The 24,453-nt window shown below is 40.1% G+C and overlaps 1 protein-coding gene across 2 annotated transcripts; it reads left to right on the top strand.

Moving 5' to 3' along the window:
• Nucleotides 1–3,504: 3,504 nt before the first annotated feature.
• TP53BP2 (tumor protein p53 binding protein 2) lies at nucleotides 3,505–22,675 on the top strand. Of its 2 annotated transcripts, none has more exons than XM_080340828.1 (14): nucleotides 3,505–3,606; nucleotides 6,309–6,483; nucleotides 7,888–8,069; nucleotides 8,452–8,616; nucleotides 9,089–9,326; nucleotides 11,048–11,176; nucleotides 11,561–11,697; nucleotides 12,495–12,984; nucleotides 13,339–14,120; nucleotides 15,955–16,092; nucleotides 16,664–16,797; nucleotides 17,894–18,060; nucleotides 19,409–19,608; nucleotides 22,367–22,675. In XM_080340828.1, exons 1-14 carry the CDS (start codon nucleotides 3,520–3,522, stop codon nucleotides 22,406–22,408), a joined length of 3,066 nt encoding a protein of 1,021 aa, XP_080196954.1. In that variant the 5' UTR covers nucleotides 3,505–3,519; the 3' UTR covers nucleotides 22,409–22,675. The 2 variants fall into 2 exon arrangements, with proteins under 2 accessions (XP_080196954.1, XP_080196953.1); XM_080340827.1 differs by having other exon boundaries at nucleotides 11,558–11,697.
• The last annotated feature ends 1,778 nt before the right edge of the window (nucleotides 22,676–24,453 follow it).

Here is a 24,453-nt window from a genome sequence, read left to right as displayed (position 1 = left end):
GCGTTATGAGAAGAATTCCTCTTTGCGAGCTTATCTTTGCATCTTAATTCTCATTAGAATAGGAAGTAAATGAGTACCTGTAGGAATCGGGGCAGAGGAACCCTTGAGGAAGGGGTGGGAATGACTGAGAGAAGTTCGAGGTACCACAGGAGCGGAGCAGAAGGTGCAGCAGCATGTTTCCTGTGGTGGTGAGTTGGTTAAGATCATTTGCAAACACAAAACAAAGGCACTAGAGCCAAAAGCTCTAAATTGGCTGTTTGCTTCCCCTTGGGGTGTGATGGTGCCTCAGCTTCTCCCTTTGGGGACAGATTTTGAAAGAGCTGTATCTGGTTTTCAGAGGTGTTGGTTTAATTTCGGAGGCAAGGAATGGTGCAGTGCTTTCCAAAGGGAAAAGTAGAAGTGCCTTGAGTGAGGGCAAGGGTTAGGTGCACATGCTGCACCTGAGTTAGAACACATGTTCAAAGATGTTGGACAGATAATTTTGTTTTGTTTTGGTATGTGCCCAAGCTACATAGAGATGTAACGGACAACTGGCTTTTTATCTTTTCAGAACGTCCCATAGCTGATAATGAACGGATCCTGGATATTTTGCAGCGCTTTGGGATGCAGAGAAGCGAGGTTCGTTTCTTTCTTCGGCATGAACGCTCTCCCTGCCGGGAAGCAGGTAGGTGTTGATCTCAGCTGGTTCATTTGTCTAAGTTTCATTTCCTTCCTCCAGGTTAACAGCTTCCGTATGTTATTTATTAATGTTGGTAGTCAGTATGGTGTTGCAGCCCGTTTTGGTCTGACTGTTCTTCTCTTATGAATAGAGAATGCTAGTAACAGAAAACTTGTTCATTTTAGTAAGTACTTCGTCTTCCCTTTTCAGATCTGGGGATGTTAAAACCAAATTAAACCTTTTGCAGGTTTTCTAGAGCTGGTCATCACCAAAGCATCCAAGTGCATCCTAGGTTCTATATATTAGCCACAGCTAAATATCTAGAGATCTATGATAATATCTTCTTTTAAATCTAGTAACTGAACTGTTTTTCAGTATTGTAATGTATTATTTGGGCTTAGGATGTTTCACCTGGATAATACTTTACCAGGGTGGTATATGTGGTAAAAGATAGAGTTCTTCGATGATTCTCCACAGTTTACACATATGTATTAGTTTCAGTGATAGCATTACATGAACTGCCTGGTCAAGTTCTCTGAGAACGTGGTATCTGTGCATTCTACATCTAAATGTAGTTTTCTTCATAGGTTTCACATTTTTTGCTTTTCAAGGTGTTTTTTTTTTGTACATCCCATTTTAATCTCTTTAGAATCCTCTAGACTTCTGCTTTTAAATCATTTACTGGATTCTTCTTCCTCCCTCTTTTCTGTTTTTATGTTTGGTAATCTTCCTTAGTAGTTGCTGCATTTGTGTTAAGTGGCATTGTATCCAGTATATTTTAAAATGGCTAAATACACCTCGATGTTTTATGTGTGTAACAATGATAGGACAAGTACATGAACAGTTAAAGCTGCATCAACTGTATCTACTAAGAATCTTTCAGAGTAGTTTAATTGTCAGGATGTAATTTTTCAAATCTGGGGTGCTTGTAGTATAAGGATTATTGTTGTTTTTTTGGCCACAGCATTGCTAATCAATATGTTTAAGGAAGAGCAAATGGATGGTTAGGAGCTGTGCAGTTAGTCTTGCAGGAATATGCTCTTGAAATAGGTATGGAATGGGTGAGAAGATAAGACATAGCTTCACCCTGTAGTACATTTATGTCCTTGGTATGCTTGGTATTTGGCATCTGAACACTGTTTGTATGTAATTTGATGGAAACCTCAAAGTAGGATTCTACTTAAGTAGCATCTTTATCGTCACAATGACTGCCAGGAATCAAAAATAAATCTCTGTTTTTAAACTCTTATGTGCAAATAATCAGCCGTAGATTAAATAGTGCTTCTTTCATGCTCTGTGACTAACCTAACCTTTAACTCTTGTTCCATGAGAGGCAGTTGACAGAGGCACACCAGAACATGTAAATGCTGGTTTAAAGACACCAGTCCAAATGACTTTTTGTGAATTAGAGAGTTATTTGTGTCATTTGCATATGGCAACGCATGTTTGTGACTATGCATCTGTAATGCAGACTTACTAGGGGCCAACCACTTCGTGGACCATGGGAGAAATATTGGAATAGCATACTATTGGTTAAGCTTTTTTGGTTAGTCTGGTTTTAAACAGTCTTATTTTTTAAAAAAATAAATGTTGACATTCAACAGTGACCTCTTCATAAAATGTCTTGTGTCATCAGCTAAGTTTATCTTAGCGGTAAGCACATGGGAAGAACAGGTGTGCAAATTGTAAACCCAAATGGTTGTACTGTTTCTCCTTTTGTATTGAATGCTGTGTCTGAAGGGAGAAGAAGAATCCTGAAATACCTTACCATCTTTGATTATTCCTATATTTCTATCTAGGGACCGGACAAAGGTTTCAAGATCCAGCCTTAAAAAGAAATGGTGTGAAAGTGCCTGGTGATCGAAGAATAGAGAACGGAGTAAGTGCTTGATGTGATGGCCAGTATAGTGAAAATGGAGGCTGCCCTTCCTTTGAGATACTGGTGCAAATCCTGTCCTGTAAACAGAGAGACTATTTTGGAGAGATTGCTAATGACTGCTTTAAAATAGACACAAGGCCTCTAACAGTTACCACCCTTGCTTTCAGTTTTTAAGATCTCTCTGAGATACATTGGCTGCCATATCTGTATTTGTATTGGTGATCTCAGAGCAGTAAATTCAGCATACTTTCCCTTCTCTACTCCCACTGAAAAGTGATGCTCATTTTTCTTCCTTCAGTTCACTGATTATTTTCACATTCAGTTTTGAGTCAGAGATCCTTTAGTTCCAGATTTCAAGTTGAGACCAGTTAGCATTTTGGCATTGAATCCATTGTCTGTCATTTAGTCGTGCTCCAGAAGATATAATTACAGATATAAGATTGAATCTAGATTCAAGAAAAGTGTGAATAGATAACTAACGTAATAATAGTCCTATCTTTGAAGGTGGTGAGGATTTTTTCCACCACTGTATTTAAACTTCCATTTTCTTCAGCTTACGTTGAAGTGCTTTGAATTGCAGCGATACACCAACAACCACAGATCCATCCCGCCATGTGCTGAACCTTCTAGGCTCAGTCAGTCAAAGCTGATTCATGCTGAGCTTAATTATAAAGGGCTCAGGAACACCTCTTTTAAAATTCTTTTGGGATTTTGCTAGAAATATTAATTTTTCAAGAGATGTCAGCTTATGTGTGTTGCTGGATTGAGCTACACATGTGTGTGACCTTACAACTATTTATACTTTTACCATTGAAATATGCAATTTCTTTCTAATTTATTGGATACTCAGTTGTGTTGTTATATTTTTAAGTAACTTTATAATACTTTTCTGCAGCAGCTCTATTGAGTTACATGCTAGCCAAATTAAAAATTCTGGATTTAGCATGCTCTGAATTTTCTTAAACAGGTCACTGCTCCGAGGATGGATATGACACTGGCTGAACTTCAGGAGATGGCATCACGCCAGCAGCAACAAATTGAGGCTCAACAGCAAATGCTGGCTAATAAGGTGAGTTTGGAATGAGGTTGTTTACAACCAGGATCAAAGGTAGTAAGACTCACATGAGGTGGAGGGAGGGCTGGGGATTCGGAGGTTCTTCATCTCTTATAAACAGAGAGCACCCTTTCTTTGGCTCCCTCTTTTTAACGTTGAAAGTCAACCTATACAAATATCCAGTAGTAAAATATTAAAATAATGCCAGTGATGGAAGTGAATGTATAGCTAATTAAAAGGATAGAGCATATAAAATGAATATGTTATCATTTATTCTGGTGGTGCTCTGCCAGTCCTATTTGTGTTCTATGCGGTGACCAGCCATTCACAGGTTTCATCACTGAAAAACACTTTTATCTCTGGATATAATGCTGTCCTGTAATGATATCTTGCATTCTCCTGATAGAGTTCAATGTGCGTGGTTTGCTGGGGCAGCTGTCTGGAGAAGATAACATGTATGTGATAAAAGTAACTAGGAGAGTGATTTATGAAATGGTTGCTGAATGATAATTGAAAAGCTAATGAAAGTACAAAAGGTGCTCCTGAGTAGTTTAGGGGAAAAAGTACTCTGAATGCATCTGCAGAATGGTGGTATGGATTTCATATTTGACTTAGGTGTTGTTGGTACACACTGGATCTGAAAATATAACAGAAAATGCTGCTTTTGACACAGAATTGTTAAACGTGAGCCCGTCCTGAAGAACGCATGGATGTCTGGATGGATGAGTTTCCATGCTTTTCAGATGCACATTACAAGGGAAGAAGGCTGCTCTGGGGCTCTTGTCCTGCTCCTCTTCCTCTATCAGAAGCCATCTCGCTCTCCTTTTAAGATAGCTGGGCTCTGTGCCTCCCATGTTTAGCATCTTGTTTGGTTCCCTTGGCTTTCACTAAGTGTATCTTGGGACCGTTTGAAACTATGGCTTTCTGATGGTTCTGAAGCATCTGCAAAAGTGGCCTGTCAAAATAGCCAATAAAACTTCATTTCTGTTTTATAGTAAGAAGTGGTATGAAGAATATGCAAATATAAATGTAGGAAATCAGGCAAGTGAGCAGAGTTTTCACTTGAGCAGCAGAATCAATACCTATTCTGCCCAGATTAATTTGCTGTGGTAGAATGTAGTCCTCTTCTTGGTTCCAACAGAGATCAGTGTTTCATACAGAAGAGAGTAGCCTTAACTTTCATAACCTTTGGCTGTTTCACTCACAGGTCACAGTAATAGATCTTGGTCTCCTAAACAGAAATAATGCTATAGTCACTATAGATATGAAAGCAGAAACATTATATATACATTCTCTATAATAGGAATCACGCAAGATTAAAAAAAGAAATTGTTTAAGTCTGGATACTACCCATCAGGTAGGTGTTGTCTGCCTGTGGTTTGCAGAAGAATAGTCATGTGGGTGTCAGCCAGAGAGAATTTTTGATTTAATATTGCCTGTCTGAAAGGACATCCAGGAAAGCAGGTTCATTCCAAAGAGAGGCTTTCCATCGCCTCTTTCCTGCCTTCTGAAATCAGATGCAATATTAAAAATAGACTCTGAGGGGGAAATACACACTTTCTTTTTAGACATGAGCTGTAATATCTATTTTTTGACTTTTTCCTATGTGGGATTGACTCTTAAACTAGTGCGTACACTGCAGGTGCTGCCTGGCTTTCTCCGGGAGGCAAGCTCAGACTTTTGCTCCTCTTTTTTTGATTCAAAGTGCATGAGAGTCCCTGTTTCTAAAAATGACTTGTGGCTTGGTTTTTTTTGTTTTGTTTTTAAGAAGTGTTTAGTTCTAATATTAGTAAGCAATGATAGTCTTGGCTGTTAGTGGGTGCTTGGGAAAGTCTCAGTAGTTCTCCTGCCACTAGAATAACCTACCGTCTCCAGAACAGGAAGCCAGTGACTTAAAGGAAGTCTTTGTGGATGATCTAGTGGTTTCTTTTAGCTCTAACCTATAGAAATCTGTATATAGAAACTGATAGCATGTTATTTTACCCTTATACTCTTGGAGAGGCAGAAGGATCCACTCCACTGAGATGTTGTCTGTTAAGTAAGTGGGGGCCAGGTCACTGGGAAAGTTTTCTCATGTCTTGAATTCTCCTGTCTTGTGATAAGGGTGATTTTTACCAGGAAGTGGTAAAATTCCAGAGCTTTGGTGTACAGTGATTTCCATCTTGAGGCTCTAGCAGAGCTAGTGAAAGTACAAATAGTGAAAATGATCAATAGTTCAGGGAATACCTTCTGTATAAGAGTATTTAATATTGTCCAGCATGACTTATAGCTGTTAGAAGTGTGATGCATGGCAGAGATCTGTACAGTACAAGCAGCATGGAGAAGGTAGAAAGGAAATTATAATTAGCCAAATAGTGATTAAATGAGATTGACAAATGTCACGGAACACGAATGCTAAAATTTTTCGTAGCCTTCAAAGGGATTTGAGCAATTTCATGGATGAAGAATTTACCGAGGGCTCTAAGACATGGGTACCACCTCTGTTTCAGTCGCTTCTTGTACTACAGAATGGTTATACCTGGAGGATTGTATTGGGACAGTATCATTACGTGCTTGCTCTGTTCTCTCAGCCTTCCCTTCACACTCAGGGATGTCAGGATACTGGGCTAAAGCTGATTGGAGCCACTGTGCTGATTGTTTTTCAGTTTTGAGACCGTTTCTGTCAGTAGCTTATAAGTTGATTAAAAAAAAATAATCTACCCTTGTGTTGACTGCAGGAGCAGCGTCTGAAGTTCCTGAAACAGCAAGACCAGCGACAGCAACAGCAAGCTGCCGAACAGGAGAAACTGAAGCGATTAAAAGAAATTGCTGAGAATCAGGAAGCCAAGCTCAAGAAAGTGAGAGCGCTGAAAGGCCATGTGGAGCAAAAAAGACTCAGTAATGGGAAATTAGGTGAGTTGGTGATTTGAGGAAAGCAGCCTTTGATTTTTTTTTTATTCATGAAAGGTGGTTCTTGGAACTCTAAAATTTCTGATGATTTCGGTGATTCAGAGGAGGTAGTTACAGTGTTCCAGGAAATGTTAATCTTGACAATTTCACATCTTGTATTTACCAAGAAAATTCCCCAATGACCTAGAACAGAATCTATTTTTCTTACTATATTTTAAAATATCCTGTAAGGGCAACTTGTGTTTGAGCCTGCTATATCTGCTCTTTAATTACAGTGTAGATTTTTTTTCTTACTTGAATACCTTTGTGTACCATAGTAACTTTTTCCATCGTTGATGTTAATACCTCACATTTAGAGTGTTAGTTTCTTCTTGACCTGTAACAAAGCTTGGTGTGATACCTCTTGCATAAGATGCAATGTGGGTAATTTAACAGCCAAACTGGCCGAGTATTTTCTTTTTAATTACGGAAATCCAACTACTGCCTGCTTGCTGCAGTACTAGTTGGGTGCTGCAGTTCAGCATGTTGATGTCACATAATTTATTTCAGATCTCATATCAACACACATTCTCCTGCCTACCTTTTCTTCCTCTATACATATTGCACAGAACTTGTCACTTCCATCTGGACTCAAATGAAAACATGTTGGTTTATTAAAGCAAAATGTATTGTTTTATTAGGAAGCATGGTGCTTTACAGATAAAGCAAAAGTGTTTTTCTGTGGGGAGAATGTGTTTTCTGTTCGGGTTCTGTTGCTCAAAATAAACATTGGTTTGAAGGAATACAAGGATGGTAGAGTAATACGAGATCTTGAAGCATGTGTGCCTGCTTCCCTGTACCCTCCCCAGCAGGTCTGGTCTCAGTAGTTGCTTAAACTCTCTGATTCCTTAAACTTTGTTCTATAATGCAGCAGTTTTGGCAGCGGGAGCAGCTGATGACAGCTGTTTCTAAGACCCTAAAAAGCCCTCTGAGTCTTTGTTTAATATAACAGCTCAAGTGTTTTGTCATTGAGTTCCTGTGACCTAAATTCAGAGTTTTAAGTATCATAAATATGCCTTGTGGTTGAGTGAGTGTCTTCTTGTGGAATTCAGCATGAAGTGAGTTTAGGTTCCTACAGATGAAATTCAGCCCTGTAACGTGGCTTGCTTTCTTTCCATACTTCAGAAAGTCAAGTGTGTTCTTTTTTCGTTCCCCATTAATGCTCTAAGCAGACCCCATTTACATAATCTTGCCTGCACGTTTGCTTTTACAAATGCTTGAAGGAAGAGCTGGTTTGACAGGGAGGGTGAGTTCGCGGCCGCCTCTGTGCAGCCGGCGCTGCTCCCCGGCCCCTCCGCCGCCTCCTGGGCTGCAGCCCACGCCGGGCTGTTTCTCAGGGCAGCTATTGTGCTCTCCCGTCCTCTGCAGTGGAGGAGATTGAACAGATGAACAGCCTGTTCCAGCAGAAGCAGCGCGAGCTGGTGCTGGCAGTGTCAAAGGTAGAGGAACTCACCAGGCAACTGGAGATGCTGAAGAACGGCCGGATTGACGGTTACCACGACAACCAGTCCGCTGTAGCTGAGCTCGACCGCCTGTACAAGGAGCTGCAGGTACCGATGCAAATCCGGCTTGTGAGCCAGGGCTAAAAGTTAGTTGGGTCATTTCTTGCCTTGTTGGAATGAAATCCCGTTGCTCCTGTTCCCAACAGAGCCTGCGTGCTGAGGGGAGGGGGTCAGCTATACGGGGTTCTAGGTAAACAGGCGAAGGAGCACGCAGTGTTTATACCTTTCCTTTCTGCAAAATTTGGACACTAACCAACAATATTCTCCCGAGAAAATAATCTGAGTTTGCCAGGATGACTTGACTTTTTAGAAGGCTTTTTTCTTTGTAACTGTTTCCTGTCCCCCATCCTGAAAGTTAATTTGTTTTGATTTTTGTTGTTTTCTCTTTCTCCCCCCCCCCCCCCCCCCCCGGCTTTGTGAATTTATTCAGTTGAGGAACAAACTGAACCAGGAGCAGAATGCCAAGCTGCAGCAACAGAGGGAGTGTTTGAACAAGCGCAACTCGGAGGTGGCAGTCATGGACAAGCGTGTTAATGAGCTGCGAGAACGCCTGTGGAAGAAAAAGGCAGCTCTGCAACAGAAAGAGAACTTACCGGTAAGTGCAGAATATTTAATAACAATTAATTTCATTTGTGGCTCGCACAGTCTGAAGTAAAAACACGCTTGTAGGGTGGGCTACTTGGATGCTAGACTTGTATTTATCCGTACATGGTGATAGTCTTGTATTATTCAAGTATTTTTCATGGTACGCTGGTGTTAACCTACTTACTCTTTATGGACAAGAACTCTTCTTGCTGTCTTGTATGCTGTCATGGATTTTTTTTTTTAAGTTTATGGTGTGTTGGTTTTTTTTGCTATTGTTACCTCTTGTTAATATCTCTTAAAGTGTGCTTACGTGTGTGTATATACATATATATATATATATATATATTAAGCATTTTTAATACCAGCGTGTCTTTTTCTACTTGTTTTATCCTTCTTGATTTCTATTTCAAACTCTGATAGATGGATACTGCGCCATAACCTTATTTAAATTGTCTTTCTTTTTTTTTCCCCCCACTCCAAAGGTTTCTTCAGATGGGAATTTATCCCAGCCAGTGGCTTCTGCTCCAAGTCGAGTGGCAGCAGTAGGTCCTTATATCCAGTCCTCTACTATGCCACGTATTGCTTCCAGACCTGAACTTTTGGTGAAACCAGCATTTTCAGATGGGACACAAGCTTTGCAGGTACCTGATGGTCCACTGAAAACACAAACTCTGCCCAACATGAGAGGTGGGAGCAGTTCACAAGCTAAGGTTCCTGCAGGTAATAGCTTACAATTAATATTTCTTATCCAGAAACATTGTGTTTTCTTTTCTACTAGCTCTGTCTTTTTTTTTTTTTAAAGAAAAGTATTATTTGAGATGTCAGTTTTACTGCTTGCAATTTTCCTGCCCCAGTGAATATATATTATAAGCACTGAAGTTATATGATTCCATGTGTTAGGAATCTTTAGTTAGGCTCTTTAGTTAGCAATTTGAGTTGTTTTACAGCCTAGAATGTAGGAAGATTTTTCTGTGAACTAGCAATATATTTAATTTAAACGCTTCTATACAACAGCATGTGTTTGAATTTCTAGAGGCATTTTTAGGGCATACATGGTAACAACCTGGTGCCTGGACTTAAAAACTAGCAAAGCCAAATTTTCTTATCATGCATTTTGGAAATGACACATGTAAAGGGTTAACCAGCATTACAAGAAATATTATAAAAGAGGCAGTTGACTGGAGCACAGAAATAGCAACAAAATTGCTGGCCTGTTGATGGTGTTAGAATATAGAGAGGAAGTCCAACACCTGACACAAAGCTTGGACTGTTAACGAAGATTTGCCTGGCTTCTCTCTGGCTTTCTCCTATGAGATAGAGTTCAGCTCCATGACAGAAGTCTAGAGAAACTAGAGAGTTGCAAATACGTCTTCTGTGCTATCTTGAGGAAAGAAGACTCACTTTTTAGCTGGAAGAGAAACTCTGATCCTTCCAAAAGGAAAAAAAAAAATGGAGGCTGAGCGTGTAGAAATTCTGTTGTGGGGTTTTTTTGTTTTGTTTTCTGTGTGTGGGTTTTTTAATTTCTCTTTCTCCATCTCCACTTCTGGCAGATATTAATAAGTAGCCATAGCACAAAACCAGTCCAAGTGTCTCTTCCTCTACTGGAGAATGAGGAGCTGTTTCATTTTGTCAGATTTGCAGATCCTGAAACTACTCAAGTGGAGCTTTAGCTCTTGTCCATATGAAATTTTAATGTTTGCTACAGAGATGTGTGGTGGTGCCATGTGGATTAAAACTTCACTCAATTTTTAGCATTTGGGCAAAACAGCTGCTTTCCTAGAGAGATAGTATCTCATACTTTACCAGACTGAAACTTTTTGCCTGCTGCTTATCACTACTATTTGAATGTAATATTACTTAATAGATGACTTAGAATTTAATAGAGAGAATTTAGTGAATATTGAAACTAACAGCAAGTTTCAAGTGTTGTCGTAGCTATTTTTGAATCAGGCTGGATGTCTACTCCAGAAAATGTAAAGATCTGCTTTAATGCACTGCCTGTATGCACACCGAACATACAAATGATTTTTCTAATATTTTGGATATCACAGCAGGATCTATTTCTGCTTTAATGCATCCCTTCTTACCATCCTGTCACTTTTAATTTACTGTAAATATCCAAGGGAAGTTTCTCGCTAACTGGAAAGAAGCCAGTCTAGAAGCTTTTTTTCTGAATGGTGGTTAAGTGCAAACGTGCAAGGACAAATAGTTTTGCTGCTCGTTTGATAGTTGTTTCTGAGGTTGGTTTTGCATTCTCTTTATAAAACGGTATGAACAAATAAAACAAATGAACAGAAACCTAAAGTGATAAAATTTGTAGCAGTTAACCTGGATATGATACTTGTACACTGTTTAGACCTGACTCTTACCAAAAAACCTACCTGTAATAAGACCACAGAAACATTATTTTAGCTTAATCTGTTCCACTTGTTCTTTCCTAGGTTCTGTAGTTCCCAGTGCAAAACCTCCCCCATCTGCCACTGACTGGAGTAGTTCAAATGCCGACAATCATATTGGTCAGGGTTCAGCCTTAACTTCAGGAAAAGGAATTGTGACTAGTGAAGGACAAGGTATGTTCTTATGTGCTTGGCTAATCTTAAAATATGGAGAATCTAGTTAATGGTATCTGCCTCTAAACACTTCAGTAAATATGTAGAATTCATTTGAGAGCGTGCACACACAAAAAATCACTGTTGCCATATAAGCTTTAGTATGGTGTTGCAGAGATTTTTTTTCATTTCAGGTGGTGAAGTAGATACTAATGCCTTAATACATGCTCCTGTTCAATTTGCAAGAGACGATGACATTTGGCAGGCCCTTGAGCCCTTAGCACAGGGGAAGGATGGATATAAAAAACATCCCAAGTCTTGAGTATTGCACAGAACAGGACTCTTATTCCTAGAGCTGTGTTGTTCCTTTTTGAAGTCTTCCTCTCTCTCTCTCTGCAACAGCAGCTGAAGGAGAAAATTTTTTACGAGACAAAGAGAAGAAAGTGCGTCCATTCTCAATGTTTGATTCTGTGGACCAGTCTGCTGGGCTCGGCACGCTGAGAAAGAACCAGAGCAGCGAAGATCTCCTGCGAGAAGCACAGGTATGCAGGAAACTCGAGTTACCGCGTTCCATCTGACAGGGATCACTACACAGCTCTTCAAATGTTGCTGTTGGGAAACTTTGAGAAGTACCTAGGTCTTCTTTTAAAAGTCTACTTATAAGGGAAAAAAGTATTCTAGGCTTTTAATGGCGATTGGTAACTCAGTCATTCCCTACAGTCACTGTGGTGAAAATCTACATTTTTGACTGAATATAAAGAAATAGCTGTGTTATTTGTACTAGTGTGTATGCATACATTTTTCTCCCCCACATGCCCCCCATCAATTATATGTACAGAGGCATTTGCATGGGTTTTTAAAAATAATTTACACGCTCATTTCACTGTTCAACGCAACAGCATCCTTCAGACATTCGGCTGCAGCAAGCTGCCCACCTAAACCTTGGCATGAGGGCATGGTTAAGCAGGTAGGGGTGAAGTAATGTAGAAGAACTGGGGATAAGTGCTCCGTTGGAAAAGAAGCTTCTTGCTTCCAGATGCTGCTAAGTGCCTCTGCCATCTCTAGCGAAATCACTGTGCACTGCCATTGCTTGATGTTTTAAACAGAACTGCTATAGAAAGAATTGAAGAGAATGGGTTTAAAGTATAAACAACTGTGGTGATAAAATGTTTCAAAAAGTCTCTTCATGTTTCCAATGATGATGTAAACAGTATTGCAGCAGCAGTAGAAATGCAAGATACTGTACCTTTCTTTGAGGATCTGGGGTCCTTCATAGCAGAACTCCTAGAACATATTTTGCTGTTTAATATTAATTAACTCTTTTTTTTTTGTCTTTCAGGCAGCCAATAAAAATGTCACAAAGGTACCACCACCTGTCCCCACTAAACCAAAACAGATTAACTTGCCTTACTTTGGTCAAGCCAGTCATCTGCAGCCTTCTGATACAAAGCTGGATGGAAACCTGCAGAAGCTGCCTTTGGCTGTTGTAACTATGGGGAACAAACAAAAACCAGTGGCACAGCAGCCTTCCCATCCTCCTCAGCAGATCCAGCAAAGAATTTCTGTACCTCCTGCAGGTCCTTCCTCTGGCCAGGATCAAATTCTTCCCTCCTCCAAACAGGAGAGTCCCCCAGCAGCTGCTGTGAGACCTTTTACCCCTCAGCCGTCCAAAGAGGCCTCGCTTCCACCATTTCGGAAGCCTCAGACTGTGGCTGCAAGTTCAATTTACAGCATGTACACACAACAGCAGACTCCTGGGAAGAACTTCCAGCAGGCAGTGCAGAGCGCTTTGACAAGGGCGCAGACCAGAGCACCGCACTTCCCAAGCGGTAAGCATGTGGCTCTCTACCTCTCTTGTGTCTTTATAAACCTCAGATACATCACAGATGTACTTTCCACCTTATCTGTGGGTATAAAGCTGTTCCTCAAGGGAATTAAGCAGGTTAGTGCAGCAGTAAGAATCTTAGGCGGATTTTACATGCTGTATATCAGTGTTAACAAAAAGCGCAAATATTTGTCTTGCTTTTCCAAGATAACTAACAGTAAACTTGTACCAGATTAGTTCTGTTCAGTTGTCATATTATTATGCTCCTTTGCCCTATGTAGGTGAATTGGGTTGTATGCTCTTTTTAGGTTTGTTGATCAAATATTCACACTTGCTTTTCTCCCACCCCTCTCTGCAGTGTATGGCAAGCCTGTGATGGCAGGAGCTGGTGTACAGAATCAGCTACCACAGACGGAGAACGTCTACTCGAACCTCCAAGGCAAGCCAGGCAGTCCAGAGCCTGAGATGGAAACAACAGCTTCTGCTCATGAGAATCACGAAACAGAGCGAATACCCCGTCCTCTTAGCCCAACCAAATTGCTGCCGTTCTTGTCCAACCCATACCGCAACCAGAGCGATGCTGATCTGGAAGCACTACGGAAAAAGCTGTCCAATGCGCCCAGACCACTGAAGAAACGTAGCTCCATTACTGAGCCAGAAGGACCTAATGGGCCTAATATTCAGAAGCTGTTGTATCAGAGGACCACTCTGGCTGCAATGGAGACTATCTCAGCTCCATCACATCCCTCCAAACAGACAGCATCAGCTGCCAGTCCTGAAAGCCCAGTGGAGATCCCAAATCCTTATCTAAGTGTAGAATCGGAAAAAGAAACAGCTGCTTCTATGCCAGAACCGGCCATTGCTGAGGAACCAGAGAACACACCAGCAGATCAGAGCGAAGCTGTTCTTCCCTCTGTAGCGTTGGACACTGTACCTGAGGGAGTATCAGATGGTGATGAACTCACACAACTGAAAATGGAAGAACCAAACCTAGAAGCTTCTCTGCCACTGGAGGTATACATGGAAGAATATCCTCCGTACCCACCACCCCCTTATCCATCAGGGGAACCAGAGAGTTTGGGAGAGGACTCATTCAATATGAGGCCTCCTGAAGTTACTGGACAGTTTTCCTTGCCTCCTGTAAGTATGAGTTAGCCTATAACTTGGGTGCCCTGTTAATAAGACATCTGAAGCTCTGCCATAAACACTGTGTGTTGTATTGTAGAGCTTTAGCAGATGCAGGAGAACAGTCACACAAAAAGGCTGGAAGTCTCTCTGTGGATATCTGTTCTATTTGTGTGATGCTCTTATCTTGGGACAGAGTCCCAAGTGACCCTTGTCACTCAGAGTGAATGACAGTAATGAAAAGTCTGTCTCTAGAATGAATGACATGATAAGTTTTAAATGGAATTGGATACATAAATAGTAAAACTCTTTTGGGCTGTAAAGAACATTCCTTATAGAAGTCTGCCTACTACACCCAAACTATACTTCCTTCTTGAAAGAAATAAAAAGTTTTTTTGAGGCACAGATTAAGATTTCACAAGCATTTCCCACTGTTGCTGATATGGTTGGGAAACGAATTATCTTAATCCTGGATTGCGTTTGTTTATCTGAAAGTGCCTTGCTTGAAAAATATGGAGAAACAGACTTCTTTGTTTTCTGCTTTAAAAACTCATTTATAGACATCAACTGCATGTACTTCTTTTACTGAAATGTTTCCTGAATTTCTCTTTGGAACCTGATTTGACATCAGTCAGTTCTCAAGTTGCATCAAAATGGAGTCTCTTTGGGCTAAGGGTAGGCAGCGTTTTACCATCTTGTTTGTTTTGAAACTTAGTTTGTGTGCAGGGTACGGTGGTATCTCACTGTTGTAGAACAGAAATGCTGACTTCTTTCAGTTCCTTAGAGTTTCTTTTAAAACCTATCATGAATTTTAGTAACTTGATACGTGAAAGTGTTTTTTCTTCCGGCACTTCGGTGCATAGGAATTAAAAGCTTTAAATGTGCTTTTTAACGTTGTAATTTTTACATGAAGTAGTCATTGCATGATTTCATGCTTTCTCCTTGTTCCCTTTTACAAGGAAACTTGAGCAGTAGGATTTCCTAAATTGTAAGAACCCATTTCTTGTTGGTTTTGTAATAATTCTGTGATTGAAGAGAATAAACCAGCCCGATTTCTTTATTTCATATTTAAATACTTGTGTTATGCTGATAGGCTCTTTAGAAAGCCTGTACTTTTGATATTATAGATAAATCAACAGGCAAAAAGAGTATTTTTCTGGAATCGCCTCTTATATCTTCACGTTTGCTCTTTCAAAACATGAGTCATTTCTATTCATCTTTGCTTGGACATCTGTCAGAAATCTCCATCCCCTTGTGAATAGTGTTTGTTGGTGCTGTGCAGCCAGCTGGGGAGAGCGCTGAGCTAATACATGCGTGTTCTCTACAGGAAAGAGTACAAACTCAGCTATAGAAATACTTGGTTTCCAGTATCTCTGGGAGCATCTAAAGCGTTTCTGCACTTGGTTCTACATTCTTTCCAAAACTGTTTTCCATAACTGTTCATGTTCCTGCTAAATTCTGCTAAATAGCCTATTTCATGGAGTGTACAACTTGGTTTGTGTAACAGCTTTGAGAGTTAATGCTGAAGTGGTCTGAATTAAAAAAAAGGCTTTTTTTTTTCCTGATCTTGAGGAATTAGGGAGTTTATTGTTTTGCTGATGTGTTTGATCAAGGTGACTTTTGTATTTCAGTTGATTAGTGACCTTGTTTTGATATAAAGGCAGAGATCTTTCATAATGTGTGTAACCTACTATATTCGTAATGTGACAGAATTGGTAGAAAATAGTCTAAATTTCATATTAAACACTACCTTAATTCGTCATTTCTGCTGTCATTCCCAAATATGCCATTTTATATTCTTGTTCTTCTTAGGAAAAAAATGGCTGTAACTTGTGTTACCTTTTCACAGGGGAAGAGGACAAACTTGCGTAAAACTGGCTCTGAGAGAATTGGGCATGGAATGAGAGTGAAATTCAATCCCCTTGCGTTGCTTCTGGATTCATCTTTGGAAGGGGAGTTTGACCTCGTACAGAGAATAATTTATGAGGTACGAACGCAAACTTGTAAGAGAAGGAATAGCTATCCTGGTTCAGACTGGGAAGTTGAAGCTTTTCTGGGCTGAGGAAGCTAAAAATAATAGTGCACAGCTATACCTGTGCTTGAGAAGTCCTAACTAGACATGGCCACTTGGATGCTGATTTTAAGTGTGTTAAAACCATGCTAGGTATTTAGCATCAAGGCTACAAGTTTGCAGGGCTTTTTCCTAATTTCTTATGTAGTGTTTCATCCCCTATCTGGCATATTATCAGGTAATTTGATAAGTAAAATCCATGCCAGTTTTGCTTATAAATAGGCTTTGTTATACATGCCTTTAAGTTATCAAGATACTATTTCTCTGAACCATTTTAGGTTCTCACTATTTAAAGGAGGCTGCAAGCTTGTTGTGAGTTTTCTCACAAGCGTAGTTACTGCTGTAGTTTTCTGCCTGTTGCTCATGTCCTTAGAAATATGGCTGAAAATCATATTCCAGAATAAAAAACCTAATTTTTATGTGCAAAGAGATATTTATTGTCAGGAGTTTCACCACAATGTGCATGACTTCTATTCTGGCTGAACAGGTTGAAGACCCTAGCATGCCCAATGATGAAGGGATTACTGCGCTGCACAACGCCGTGTGCGCTGGGCACACGGAAATCGTGAAGTTCCTGGTGCAATTTGGCGTGAATGTGAATGCTGCAGATAGTGATGGATGGTAAGGCTTTCATTAAATGGTACCTTACAGGTGTTCTTCACAAGAGACCTATGATTGATGGCTCCTACAGGTCCCTCAGAAGGTCCCTCACTTTGCTCCTGTAGAGCTGGCAGTGACTTTTCCACAGCAGAGCAACAGCTCTCTGGGGGGGATCATATAGGAACATGCAGAGGAGAAAATAAGCAAATTATACTGATGTTCTGTGTATGAAAAAAGTGTGTGTGAATGTGGGTACAGTTGGGAAATTGCTCTGTTTCTTTGAGATATTGAAGGCAGTTTATGCATAATGGGCCATTTGCTGAAATTCCTCTCTGAGACAGCCAATAGTTTACATGTGCTCTGGGTAGTATGTAGCCCTGCAGAATTCTCCTCAGTTCTTTGTCCAATGGTCAGACAACTTAAGGGAAAAAACAACAACAACATCCTACACCCCCCCCCCCCCCCCCCAACAATAACAAAAGCCCCCACCAAAACAAAACAAACCCACCAAAACCAAAATAAAGCAGAAAAACACAACCTACAAACTAGTCTTGCAACTGAAAATGCGTTACAAATCCTTCTTACAGATAGCTGCGGAACTTATTTGGAAAAGGCTGGCATAGGGGTCAGTGATTTTACTATTATTTCTACCTGTAACAGAAGTGCCTAAAGCCTCAGCCTGAATAAAGATGCTTGTGGTCCCTAAGCTCAGTAGTTATCCCAATTACCTGCACTTGTCACCAAGTCAGGTCTTTAAGTGATTGTCTGGATGGTAAGAGACGTGAGGAGGATTTCTGAGTGTGTTTTTAATATTGATTTGTTTTAGAATTCTTATTGTCTTAATGTTCTTAAAATGTTAATGGATTATAAAGAGGTAGCATAACTAGAGATCCATGTGGAAACCTAGACTTAGGGTTCAAGCAGCTCTTGGTAATGCCTGTTACTGAGTAAAGCAATTGTTATTGACATCCTGGGTTAAGTGCTTCTGGTGGGTACCCTTTGTGATGCAGTGTGGGTTGCTGGAGGTCACACACAGAAGTGGTTTGCTCCCAGGAGTCAGTAAGCACTGTTACAAGCAGTATAAGTAACATGTCATCTTTTTCTTCTTGGCTTGCAGGACCCCGTTACACTGTGCAGCATCATGCAATAACGTGCAGGTGTGCAAGTTCCTGGTGGAGTCAGGTGCAGCTGTGTTTGCCATGACCTACAGTGACATGCAGACGGCTGCAGACAAGTGTGAGGAAATGGAGGAAGGCTACACCCAGTGCTCCCAGTTCTTATACGGTAGGTGATGACAGCTGAGTTCTGGAGCATGCTAGGGACTCAGCGGGCACTTTTCCTATGTTTTTGTATGAGGAGTGGTGAGTTGCATGCTTAAGTTGTATGCCCGTGCCTCGGGTGCCTCTTGGAAAGAGAGAGGTTTTATCCAGCTTCTTGTCACAGAATGAGGTCCAGCAAGAGTAACTTCATAATATTCAACCTATAGAGAAGATCTGAGGAACAAAAGGTTTCCCTACATTAAAAACCTTTAAATGAGTTAGGTTTGTGCATTGAAAAATACATTAGTGTGAGGTGAGGATAAGGTGAATCTTACCACAGGTTTTTACATGAAACCAAAAGTTGTATGGGTATCTCAGTAGACAGTTCATATCTGTTAGCTGGTGTCTTTAAATGAAGAATATTTTCTAATGTGCACTTCAGAACCAAGAAAGGTATTGCCAAGTTTCTGTCTTAATGGAGCTTAGTAAGCACTGAATTTGACTGTACCTTTCTGGCATTTTTCTCCTCTTGCATTTAAAAAGAAATCCCATATTAAATTTAGATTTGATTCAAATAGTAAGGCTACAGGGAAGCTGTCTTTTAATGGAAAGAATGAATTCCCCCTGGGGAGCAATGACTATTAGTCTATGAGGTTTTAAAGTAGTTGACTGCATGTTTTGTACGTAGTTCTTGTCCCTTAGGCACCTACTAGCTGGCGTGTCATCTATCTGCAGGAGGCTAGAGTAATAGCAGTGTAAAAAGCTATAATATTGCTTTTCTGTTTTTGTGGAACATGCAAGATCTGAGTTTCTAACAGCTGCTCAGCCAGCATATTTCAAAATAATCTGTCCTCACTGAGCTTGAAAACTGCATCTCTTGGTGCCAAGTGTATAGTTTTCTCTATGAAGGGAGAAAGCCTGTTTAACTAGCATCAAAATCTGTGGACTAAGCAAAATTGCATTTAGTTTTCTATCCAGTAGGATTCAGTGTTTTAAAATGGAATAATTGACTAGGAGAAAGTTTGTGTTATGGTTGATTAAGGTACCTTTTCCAGTTTGCTGCTTAGAAACTGAGAAATGTGTATAGAATAGTATTTCATATTTGGCTACAGCTGTAAAATGTTCTAAACATCTGCAAGGTGTAGGCATGTACTCCAAAACACCTTGATCCAGATGCAGTTTAACAGAACTGTGTTTCTGAAGTCAGTGTTTAAAAATTAGAGTACAGCAGTCTTTCCAGCTTTTCACCCTGTTTTCCCTCCTGGCTGTTCCTTGCCCCGTCGCCTTTCCGTCGCCTTTCCGTCGCCTTTCCGTCGCCTTTCCGTCGCCTTTCCGTCGTTGTATTGAGCTGCTCTGTGCTTTTAACATTGCAGGAGTCCAGGAGAAAATGGGCATCATGAACAAAGGAGTGATTTATGGACTCTGGGATTATGAGGCTCAAAATGATGATGAGCTTTCAATGAAAGAAGGAGACTGCATGACAATCCTGCGCCGAGAAGATGAAGATGAAATTGAGTGGTGGTGGGCACGGCTGAATGACAAGGAAGGCTACGTTCCCCGCAACCTCCTAGGGGTGAGTCCTTAATATTTCCAGAGTCAAAAAACACCACCCTGATATGTGGAGTATATGCAGCATTATTCTCATGCATCTTGGCTGGGTGCAATTTCAATAGTTGAGAGGAAGGAGTTGATGTTCTCCATTTATTTATTTGGGGAGCTGAACACCTTGGCAGAGTGGGTTAATGCTCTCTGTCTGGATACCTAACATAGATTATATTGATGGGTGCATAAAAGAGCAACATGTATCACTACCCTGCTATACATAACAGGTTCTAGTAGAACCTTATTTCACCGTCTTAGGAAAAAAAAACAAAACAAAACCAAACCCACCCCAGACTTTTATCTGAACGTGATGTGTGCGTACGGCTTTGAGCATGTGAACAGAACAAGGTCTCCCTTCTTTAACAATATGATACGCTGGCACAAAGGGCCTTAAACTAAACGTGTATGAAGAATGAGTCATGAGTCCTTCCCTGTCTTGGTGTACACAGTGCACCTTGTGATCTGAGATGGTTTCACAGAGTTTAAAGACAAACACTGCAAAATTCTATGGTTATCTTTTTTTCTAGTATTGCAAAAGAGATCATGTTGGCAAATAAAGGCAGATCTTTTTCTCCTATGCTCTTTAAGTGATATTTAACAATATGTAAAAGGCCTTTAATTGATGACTGGTCCTTTCCTTATCATGTTCTGTACTACCTCTTTTATTAAAATCAACCGTGTACAAATACTATATATTTTTGGTTATGTCCCCACGCTTCTCCTCATGGCTGAGTTGCTAGAAAACTATAGCAGATGGACATGTATAAAAAATTCCATTAAGCTTTTTCGTACATATCCAGTTGCCCTGCTGCTGGAGATAAGAGGTTCTGCCAATGCTAAAGATTAACTGCTGTGAATTTTAGCTGATTGATGTATGATGGTTGAAAGAGGCTGAACCTCCTTCCTCATGCAGATAATCCTTACTCTTAAACTGGTTAGATGTTGCAGAGCGACTCTATCTAATGCAAAATCAGTTTTAATTTCTGTATGACTTTTAGGTCAGGCCTGCCCACAATGTACTGTCAAATTCTCCCTAACATAGTATTTCTGCTCAGTTTTTTCCTTTCCAATCGTAAACATTTCTAAACTGAGAGCAGCCTTCAGCCCTGCACTACACAGTCAGAAATGGCAGCTTGTGGGTTCTTTGGGTTTTGCTTTTTTTCCTGCCCCAGGGTGAATTGTGCACATGCTGCTGCTTCGTTTGCTTGTGCACTCAGCCTGAGCACAGGTGTGTAAGAACACAAGGAGCATCTGTGCTTCTGTAACAAAAATCATAAGGCAACACAGCTTAGAGTGGGGGTCCTGACTCATCCTTCTAAGCACAGCATAATCCAAACAAGCTTTGAGGAAAAACACCCAAGCCCAGTATTAACTGTTACTCTCTTGTATCTGTTCTGTTGTGCTATTTAGGGCTACCAAAGTATTTTGTGGTTATTCTCAGAAGCAATTACTGGACTCCTAATATAGCAGCTCAAATGTAGGCTAAGATATTCAGCACAGAGGAAGATATTTGGTAGTTTGGTATATTCTTAAGTCATATTTTTATCACAGCAGCTTTATCTTTTTGCAGTTAGGCGGGCTGAATAAAAACCAGGATGACGTTATCTGCATCCGTACTCTGCTCTTCTTAGTGACTCACTAGCTCCCTAAGTTGTGTGAGCACTCTAAAACTGAATGCAAAGAAGATGATAGTGTCAAAATACTGACTTTTAATACCAAATGAAATAATTTGAACACTATCAGGTGGTGTGCTATTTTAACTGGCTGACTTCATCTCTGCTAGTCATAGCAGGCTGAGACAAACCTTGTGGGTGAAGTTGTTGGTCTTCCCCTAATCATTAGTGGACCACAAAAAAAAAAGAAAGCCAGAGTCTGGCTGAAGAGAGAAGAGGGCATCTTTAAAGAGAACTTTAGCTGAAACAACCCACAATGTAATGCAGACACCATTTAGAGCATGGAAGATTCATCTTTGCTAATTGTACGAAGTGGATCTTTCTATTGTTATATGCCAGTAGCCATGCTGTGCAGGACTGTGGTTGTTCCAAAGCCCTTTGCAAGTGGGAGCCAAGGAGCCAAGCATCCCAGCATGGCTGTGTTGAACTGTGTCCCATCCATCGTCACCGTGCAGCTGAGTCTGTCTCTGGACCTCTTTGTGTGCAGATAGAATGTGTGAGCAGCACAGAGCTTGGGGGCCAGAAAGTGGCAGCTACTGATTTACTGCTGGGCAGTCAGATGAGTTTATTTGGCTGCCCACTATCCCACAGCTCCTACAGTTCCAGGGTCCTTGTGCACCCAGATGTTTCCAGCTTGCCCAGCACTCTAGATCTGTCAAGGCTGATAGGCGTTAAGAGAAAGCAAACCAGAGTATTACCTCTCTATTTCCTTTATAAATCAGGGAAAAAACCCCCTAGTTCATTGATCACAAAAGTCACTTGACTTACAAAGCCCCATGCTTTCCCTAGCCCACCCAGCTGAGTAGAGCTGAAGGTAGTGAATTACATGCTTTTCAGTGCCAGCCTTTTGTACTGACATGGTTAGTATTTTTTAAGCTTGCCTAAGAATGCTAAATTTATATTTGTTAGTGCTCTGGGTGTTTTTTATAGCCATATTTTGGTACTAGAGATTATATTAGAATTGTATTGCCAAAGAGTGGGTTTTCTTTTTTCTTTTTTAAAAAGTAACCTTTTAAAGCACTAAAATTTAAAATCTCATTTCTGTTTTACCCTCAGCTGTATCCAAGGATTAAACCTAGACAAAGAAGCTTGGCTTGAACTAGTACAGAAGCCAGATTCTTGAAGTACTAATCATGGAAGACTTACAAAAAAAAAATCATTTTGTGTTGGTTCCAGTATCATGAGACTGATTTCAATGACAATGTAATTTGAAAGCTATGAAGAATGTGCTTTGAAAACAAATGAAGGATTGATGCATTAGCAAATGGATGAGGGCATTGTACAAGATGAAATAATGCTTAGGAGCAAATGAAATTCTGCTGCCGTTGGTCTAACTAAGCCATTATGTTCAAGTACCCACTGTGATTTCTTCAAAAGCAGCAGAAAAGAATTTCACATTTTTCTGCATTAAATACAAGGACTTTTTCAATTTACCATTGAAGGAATCATCGTGAAACAGACAACTTGGCTTTGTCCAAATTTATCCTGAGGTTTTTTCCAGATGGGAGAAATTAAAGTATGTGCACAGCACCCAAATGCTTATTGCTGGAAGCAGAATGTTTGTTGAAGAAGCATCTGAACAGTGAGAGCCACGTGACCAATCCATTAAGCAATAACTTTAAAAAAATGCTGTAGCATCTTAGGAATTCCATGTATTCAAAATATTATGTGCTGTAACAGACAATGTAGTTTTAGATTCCTCTTTTTACAAAGGGTCTCATGTATTTATTGTATTTTGTACTTTGAAAACTAAATGTAGAAACTTTCTGTAGTCCTTGACAACTTACTTGTTTCTACTCAACTGTGATACCATTAAACTTTTGTCTCCTCTTAAGCTTTAACTCTGAGTATTTTAGTGTCAATTTTTTGTTAAACCATCTGAAAATCTCAACAGTAGGACATGCTGCTTCCTACATCATGCTGACATTCACCTACTTTTTGTATTAAGTTGAACCCTTCCTCCCCTGTTTGTTCAAGACCATCTGCATTTAAAATTGAGCCAAATCTCTTAGTTGCATATAGCCTTTGTAAACCTGAAAAGCTAAGGAACATACTTAAGAAAAAAACTTGGTACAAGTATATTCCTAATAAAGTCTTTCCCATGGAACTATCCTTTATATCTGTCTGTTTGGGAATAATCATTTGATAATGTACAATATTTAATGGAGAGGATCAAATCTTTCCTTAGATATCTTTATTTAGTGAAGTGTCTCACTGCCTCACCCTTCAGCCTCACATTTTCCTGCTTTTTGAAAAGGTGCCTATAAATACACAAGAAATTGTTGGTAGGAAGGAGGACACAATTCCTTAGGTAAGTGAACTTAAGTAGTGAAAACTCTTGGAAGCAGCAATCTGCTCATGTTCATAGCCTCATGATTTTAATAGGTTGGCTCTGGGGTATATGGTATCAACTACCTGCCTTGGAAACCTTTACTGTTTTAAGCATTAATCTTGTACAGTATCAGATAAAGTATCAGACTACTTAGCATTTCGTCAACTGACATACAGCCAGAGCATCTGTCAGTGCCTGGTCAGCTCCAGAATGCTGGTTTTCCCCTTTAAAAGACAACATATTCTGTTCCTGACAAGAAAAACTCTGCATGTGCTCAGTGGGAATCTAAGAAAAATCTGCTTAGTTGTAAAAGGAATAACAGTCTTGCAAACTTAAGTTCCACTGTTATCTTTTTATTTAAATACTTTCTTGTCTTTCAAAAGGAAGATAAATAAGATACAAGAAATCAAGATTGCACCTGCGAACAGGGCCTTTCTCTTGGAAGATTCTGGTGCCAACAGCATCCTGCTCCAGGCTCTTCAATGGTCAAGAGACAAAGAATTGTCGTTGGTTTGGTCAAACATACTTGCTACTCAAATTCTTCACTGGATTTTTAACCAGAATAATTCTGCGGCTTGACAGAAAGCGTACAAGGGACCTGCATCTTACCTAAACACCATCCCTTTGCTAGTTTCAGATATACAGATGGAGCGGTGCTGTTACTCAAAAAGCACTTACTAAACCAGACTGTCAGGCTATAATGTGCTTTCTTCCAGAAGTCATGGAAAACACCTTAAATACAAAGATATTAGCAAAGCAGTATTTTCAAAATTTGACCTGAGGATTTATACTAAATTAAAGCTTTTGTAGA

This window comes from Nesoenas mayeri (genome assembly GCF_963082525.1).
Source record: "Nesoenas mayeri genome assembly, chromosome: 3".
Lineage (NCBI taxonomy): Eukaryota > Metazoa > Chordata > Aves > Columbiformes > Columbidae > Nesoenas > Nesoenas mayeri.
This window is presented reverse-complemented; position numbering and strand designations above follow the sequence as displayed.

Coding starts and splice junctions, on each gene's coding strand:
- TP53BP2 (XM_080340827.1), top strand. CDS start 3,520: ATGGATATGACACTGGCTGAACTTCAGGAGATGGCATCACGCCAGCAG. Junction 8,617..9,088: donor AACAGAAAGAGAACTTACCG/GTAAGTGCAGAA, acceptor CCCACTCCAAAG/GTTTCTTCAGATGGGAATTT. Junction 11,698..12,494: donor ATCTCCTGCGAGAAGCACAG/GTATGCAGGAAA, acceptor TTTGTCTTTCAG/GCAGCCAATAAAAATGTCAC.